Raw genomic sequence first — 6,663 nt, forward strand, 5'->3', positions numbered from 1 at the left:
AGGGTCCCAAAGCACAGGCAGGCCTTGTCCACACCCTGGACCTGGCAGTGCCCGATAGTGCTGAAGCAGTGTGTCATCTCTGGAGAGTAGGGCAAGGACGCCTTGTTCTGGGCTGTTCCCCTGAACCCCCACCTTCACCCTCAGGCCACAGCCTCCCCTGCACCCTGTCCCTCCACCCCGATCCTTTGGGTGATGACACTTGCCTCCTTGGGGAGCAGGTGTGCCTTTGGCCTCCATTTCCCTGGTGACAGTGAGTGACTGAACAGGGGGGGATGGTCACAGGCGGCTCTGCCTACACAAGGCCAACCGGGATGAGCCGGGCTGGCTGGGCGGATGACTGGCAGAAAGCTGGCTTTGAAGGACATAGTGTAGTGACGTCAGCAGCAGGGAGGGCAGGTATTCGGGGGAGTGGGTCAGCCTGGCGGATGAAGGTCTTCTAGTTGGGGCAGGCTTAGGTTCCCTGAGCAAGTGCTGGTCTCAAGGTCATTGCCCTGACTCTGTTATAGGCTCTGCCTTCCCTATGAAGAGGCAGCTGGGGGACAGTCAGGACCCTTCACCCTTCAGCCTAGTTAGAGGGGCCTGGGCACATAGAGAGGAAGGGCAGACCTGAGAACATCCCACCTCCAAACCAAAGTTTTCATAATCCCCTGAGGGTCCCTGAGGGCATATGCAGTCTCACATATGTACCCAATCATGAGGGGAGGTCAGGAAGGCAGGTTGGGGAATCACAATGGTCACCCCTTCCCATGACTCACCCCTAATCTGATCCCTGAAAGACCCAATGCTGCCACTACCCCAAAGGCTGAGCCTCCCTGGCCCCCTGTTCCCCAAGTGCTCTGGAAATCCACAGGCAGCCAGCCTGACTTCCAGACAGGGAGGTACCTGAGGTGCTGCTCCCCAGCCTCCTCAAATATTTTCTCTCTGATGGTAGGAGCCTGAGGACTGCCACAAGCCCGGGCAAGTAGGTTCTACGTTTGGCTTCTCAAATGGTGAAGGGGCTCCCCACTTTAGTCTGAGGGACACAAAAGAATGGCAAGTGGGGTGCCAGCTGGGCCAGGCTGCCCAGAGCCTGGCTCCTCTACTGCCCTGTCTAGCAGGTCTTCTCTGTGGAGAGGAGCTTGGAGGGATTGAGGGGTGGAGCCCTGGATTGATGGGTGGCAGTGGCCACCCTGGGCACCCACTCTCCTCCACTGCCCCCTGGTCCAGGCAGGCCTTCTTCCTGGTCCTGAGACTCAGTTTCCACATGCTGGTGGCAGAGTGGCCCGCCGTTCCATGTCTCTGTCTCCCAGGATACCCCAGACCTCCGACCAGTCAGTGGCCTCGCCTAGCCCCTCCCTGGAGTTTGTGGGTGCATCTCCTTGGAGTAGGGGTTGAAGAGAGCCTGATTGGACACCAATTCGCTGCCCCAGCCCTGGGCCTGACCCTCTTTCTTTTCCATAGTTTTGAGACCCAGGTCAAGGGCGTCCTTCTCACTGGTGCAGGCGCACTGGCTAGGGCTCTCCAGATAGGAGCTGGCAGACGCTGCCCACGCCTCTCCCATGCGGGGTCACTGTGACCCGCCTACAATTTCTGGGCTGCACCCACTGACCAGGCCCCCGAGTCCGTGCACTGTGGTAGCGCCCGGCCACACGCCGCCGGTCCACCTGCAGCGACACTGGGTCCCATGCAGCCAGCGGGAGCCCTGGTGGCTGCAGGCTGCGGGCCCCACCGCCCCTCCCCGCCTGAGCGCCTCCGGCGGTCCGACCCGGCGCGGGGCCTTTAAGGACCGGGGGCGTGTAGAGTGCCCGCCCTCCCGCCCAGCCGCCGTTTAAAGGGGCCGCGCCCTAGGAGCCGGCCAGGAGCAGCCCCGGGAGGGCGCGGGAGGCTGGCGGCGGGCCGGCGCGCAGGGAGTCAGGCGTGCGTCGGAGCGAGCGCGTGGGCGGCCCGGGGGCGCGGCCCCTCCGCGCGGGAGCCGGGCGCGCCATGTACACGATCACCATGGGACCCAGCAAGCTGGTGGCGCAGCGCCGCTCAGGTGCGCACGGGCTGGGCTGGGGGTGTCGCGGGATCTGGCGTCCCGCGGGCTGCGCGCTGGGGACCCGGTCCCCGAGGCTAACGCGTTCTTTGCCCCCCGCAGGCCCTCCGCAGCAGCAAGTGGAGGGCAGGCTCGGCGAGTTCCTGAAATGCCGGCAGCCCGCCCCGCCGACGCCACCGCCTCCGCGGGCGCAGCCCCCGGGCCCCTGGCCCCTGTCCAGGTAAGCCTCGCGCCCCTCCCCGCTGGGTGGCCAGGAGGGTGACCTTGGGGAAAGGTTACCGGAGACCCAACCACATGGCATTGGGCACACTAGCGCGGAGGGGCGGGGCACGCCGACCACGCCCCTGCCCTGTCTCCACCAGCCTAGGGCCGCCTGGGCACCTTGGTCAGAAAGCCCACCTGTATGAGGGCCCCGGAGTGACAGCACTCAGCCCAGAGAGACACTCCCCCCACGACCTTGGGCCAGCTGGGCACTTGACTGGCTGCACCCCTTCAGAGCAGGCTGTGCCCAGGGCTTGAGGCTAGTTGCCCAAGGCCCTGGCCAGGGGCAGCTGGTCACCTAAGGCCCTAGCCATCAAGGTCTCCTGACTGCCCGCTGTCCTTGAGGGCAGAGGAGGGCTGCACTTGGTTGCTTCCTTGACTGCCAAGTACTGCCCACACAGCCCTTCACCCCATACACCCTGCAGTTAGGGTGTGCTCACCGAAGGTATAGTTCTCACGGGGTTGGCCTCCTCGTGACCGCGGCCTGGGGTCAGACCCAGGCTGGCCAAACCTTTTCCTTCCTTGGCTAATCCTGGGGTCTCTATTCTCCACGTGGCCTGGGCCTGCTGGGCCTGGGTTTCCAGCCCCTGGGGAAGTGGGGTGAAGCTGGTAGCTTGCAGGCAGGCCAGCTCCAGACAGGCAGCCTCTAGGTGCCAGCTGAGGCAAGGGTGAAGATGGGTAGGTGGGGGGTGAGGGGCTGTGGGGGTAAGTACAGTGAGGGACATCTAGGACAGATAGACAGCCGTCACTAGAGGTTGCCCAGGGCCTCAATCCTCAGTCGCCCTAAGATATCAGAGGCTAGTGGTGCAACCTGCTCTCAGGCCTCCTGGCTGGTTGTCATTTGGTGCTAGATTCTCATGAGGAGACCAGGCTGCGGGGGGTGGTGTGTGTGTGTGCATGCACTGACCTTCTCTGGAGGACCAGTGGGCCCAGACCAGCATTTCCAAGGCCAGACTGTGCATACCTGGCTGTGCATATAGCCACTCCACCCCCTGGGGAGGACATGAAGGCACAAGGTCACCCAGGCCTGGGACTCAGCTCACTGAGGGAGGGAGCAGAAAGGGCCTGCCTCTTCAGGCTTTGCCTAGTCCCTATAGGGTGCCCGTGAGGTGGATTTTACTCAATGGTATTGGCCCCCTACTGTCCTGTGTCTTGGGAGACCTACTTTCCCTTTCTGGGTCCCCTGCCAGGAGAGGGGTCTGATGGGAAATACAGGTGCCCTGGGTCCCCGTGGCCAGACCATCCTGGACATCAGCGGCTGCCACCGGGTGCAGACCAGCCACTCTGGGGCCATCCCAAGGGCTGCTCCTCCACCCTCGCTTGGCCCCAGGGGGCACATGGCCACACCCTACTAGCTCTGCCTTAGACCTGGGTGGGGGTGGTTGGAGGGCTGTGCTACACTGGAGGCCTGGACGGGTGCTGGACTGAGATGGGAGATGGCAGGCAGGACAGCTGTGTCTGTCGTTAAGGTCTCCCTCCCCAAGGTGGGAGAGAGTGAGAGATGGGGGTATAATGGAGGGCTGGGGACAGACGAGGGTCTCTCAGGAAGGCTAGCAGAGCCCCTGGCATAAGGGAGATAGGCTGGGGCAAGCCCCCTTCCTCTCTAGCTAGGTGGCTGGGCTGACAGGAGTGAGTGGGCCTGCTGGGGGTACTGAAGTGATCCCAAGAGAACGTAGGGAGACCCTGTGCCCGCTCCCCCATAGAGCCCCACCAGAACAACCTTACCTAACCTAACCAAGGCCTGGGGCACTGAGGTGGGCAGGGATGCTCAGACATCACCTGCTGGGGCCCCTCTCGGCCCCTGCAGCCCCCACCTCCTTCACAGCCCCTGGAAGCCCCAGCTTCCTGGTGTGATCCTGCTTCCCAACTGTGTCCAGCCTTCCCGACCCACCGGCCCTTGGTGCAGAAGCTCAGGCAGGCAATAGCAGCCCTGTGTCGGCGCCAGCAGAACCCCTGCCGGCCCCGGGGCCCCTCAAGATGCTCCTCTCTGTTTTAGTGCCCCTCTCTCCTGAGGAGGAACCCAGAGCAGTGTGCAGTCGCCCAGCGATGGGGGACCTGAGCCCGGGAAACAGGAAGGCGAGCCAGCGATGGGGGACCTCGAGGGCCTGGCGGAGCGCGCAGCCCCGGAGCCCTGCTCCCGCCTCCTGCTGTAGGTGCCCCCGTGCCCCATAGGGCCCTTACATCCCAGGCTCGCTGTGCAGGAGTGGCTGTCAGCTGGCCAGGAAGGGTCTGCAGCCTCCTGGGTGTCATGTCCCCACACCCCAGTGCCACTGCCTCTCGGCGTTCCGCCAGCGTCCACGTCCCCCCGCCTTTTCTCCAGGGACCCCAACTCAGCATCTGAGGTGCTGTTTGGTGCTTGTCCCCGCTGGGCCTGGGGGTGAGCTGAGGCAGGGATGAGGGGGCCCAGCGGGTGGGGTAGAGGACCAGGGCGGGGTCCTGGCTTGCTGGAAGACCAGTGGTCAATGGGGTGGACAGCAGGTGGCTGTGTGGGTGCCAGGAGACCCCTGGGCAGAGAAGGCCACTGGCGCGCCTGGAGCCGTGCGTGAGACTGGGCCAACTGGGGGACCTGGGGCATGGGGCATGGGGTGGCTGACAGGGGTCTGAGCAGGTTGCAGGGGCTGCTCTGAAGTTCAGGACAGCACCCAGGCTGGGCCAAGGGCATAGCAAGAGACTGCCCAGAGCCCCACTAGGCCCCACTGGCTAAGGGGGTGGGGAATGTCCCACACCAACTTCTCCTCCTACAGCTCAGGGCCCAGGCTGGTGTTCAACCGGGTGAATGGCCGACGTCCCCTTGCCACGTCCCCATCCCTCGAAGGGGCCCAGGAGACCTACACACTAGCCCATGAGGAGAACGTCCGCTTTGTGTCCGAAGGTAGAGGGGCCAGGCCTGCTCCTGGGCTACCAGGTCCTGTCCCCACCGCAGTCCAACTCCCCAAGCCAGAGGATTGGGTTTCTCCTTGGCTGTCCGCCTGCTGGTCCTATGCCCACTCCCTGTGCCGGGCTGGAGTCCAGGGTGGCCACCAGGCCCTGGGGCGGGCATGGGAGTGGCAAGAGACTGCCCCTCCTTGACTGCTCCCTCCCCACAGCCTGGCAGCGTGTGGAACGCCAGCTGGATGGGAGCCCAGCCTGCGAGGGAGGCCTGAGGCCCGTGCAGTACGAAGAGAGGACCCCTAACCCCCGGCTACAGAGTGAGTGTACCCTGCCCTGCCTCCCTGCTGTGGGGTATGTCTCCCAGGAGCTGCCACACCCCGGGGCAGCTGGGGGGCCAGCCCTGGGGGAAGGCACTGACTGCTTCATCACCCTGTCTCCCCCACCCCAGACTTCGTACCCATCGACCTGGATGAGTGGTGGGCCCAGCAGTTCCTGGCTAGAATCACCAGCTGCTCTTAGCCATAGCCTGGGGAGAAGCGCTGCTTAAAGAGCCGCCTGGCTCCGGCGGACCTGCAGCCAGAAGAGGACCCTGGCACCTGACTCCGCCAGGCCTGGCTGGGTGCTGGCCACACCGGAAGTGCCAGAGTTTGGACTTTTGCACCTTTTGTTCCCTCAGCCTGACTGCCCTAGGCGGCCAGGCAGGAGTTGAACTTGCCTGCTGACCTCCATTCTACCTGCTATGACAACGCTGGGGGTTGGAGGAAGGGGCTGCAGGCAAATAAAGTCATGGACAAATTGCATTAGGACTTGATGTGTGTGTGTGTGTGTGTGTGTGAGAGTGTGTGAGATGGAGCTGACAGCTTCCCCTTGGACCCCCTCATTCCACTGATGGCACCCAGACTGGCAGAGCTAGCAGCTTTGTCACGCCCGCCCTTCACCTCAGCTGACCCTCAGAAGAACCTGGGGTTGGTGGGCTGAGCCAACTGCCTGCCCCTTCCTCTCCCTCTCCCCCTGCCACTGTCAGACTGAAGCAGCCCTGGAAGGGGTCCCACTGGACAGAGTTTGGTTCAGGTCTTGGGGTGAAGAGGGAGTGTGGGCGAGTGGGCGCTGGGACGGCGTGGAGCCCCCTTCCAGGCCACCTGTGCACTTCCTTGGCTTTACGCCCTTGGCCAAGTGGCCTTGCCTGCTGGGACCTGGAGGAAGGGTTGGGGTCCCTGCTGGGTGGCCAGTGGGCGTGGGAAGGCTTATGGACCGCCCCGACCCTCAGCTTGGCTCCGGTAGGCCGAGTGCCACTGGCGCGAGCTGGGAGTGGGTCTCACGCAGGGAGCGAGTGTGGGCGAAGTGGTGGGAGCAGGCAAGACAAGGGGGCTACAGGAGGGAAGGGGTCGAAGAGGTGCACCTGACGCCTACGTTTATAGACCCCTACGCTAGGAGAGGGGTGGCCTGGGGCGAGCCTCCCACGGAGGCGGCGAAGCCCCGGGCTCCTGCCTGCCACCCGCGCGGGGTGCCGGGCGCAG

General features: G+C 64.2%; 1 protein-coding gene across 1 annotated transcript; it reads left to right on the forward strand.

The window, feature by feature from the left end:
* The first annotated feature begins 1,933 nt into the window (after positions 1-1,933).
* On the forward strand, positions 1,934-5,946 carry MCRIP2 (MAPK regulated corepressor interacting protein 2). The gene is made up of 5 exons (XM_004705777.2): positions 1,934-2,014; positions 2,117-2,234; positions 5,020-5,147; positions 5,362-5,463; positions 5,595-5,946. The coding sequence occupies exons 1-5, from the start codon at positions 1,963-1,965 to the stop codon at positions 5,663-5,665; spliced, it is 471 nt and encodes a 156-aa protein (XP_004705834.1). The 5' UTR covers positions 1,934-1,962; the 3' UTR covers positions 5,666-5,946.
* Positions 5,947-6,663: the final 717 nt, after the last annotated feature.

Source organism: Echinops telfairi, unplaced genomic scaffold (assembly GCF_000313985.2).
Source record: "Echinops telfairi isolate 266 unplaced genomic scaffold, ASM31398v2 ScPeMD7_5;HRSCAF=22, whole genome shotgun sequence".
Lineage (NCBI taxonomy): Eukaryota > Metazoa > Chordata > Mammalia > Afrosoricida > Tenrecidae > Echinops > Echinops telfairi.

Coding starts and splice junctions, on each gene's coding strand:
- MCRIP2 (XM_004705777.2), top strand. CDS start 1,963: ATGTACACGATCACCATGGGACCCAGCAAGCTGGTGGCGCAGCGCCGC. Junction 2,015..2,116: donor GGTGGCGCAGCGCCGCTCAG/GTGCGCACGGGC, acceptor TGCCCCCCGCAG/GCCCTCCGCAGCAGCAAGTG. Junction 5,464..5,594: donor CCCTAACCCCCGGCTACAGA/GTGAGTGTACCC, acceptor CCCCCACCCCAG/ACTTCGTACCCATCGACCTG.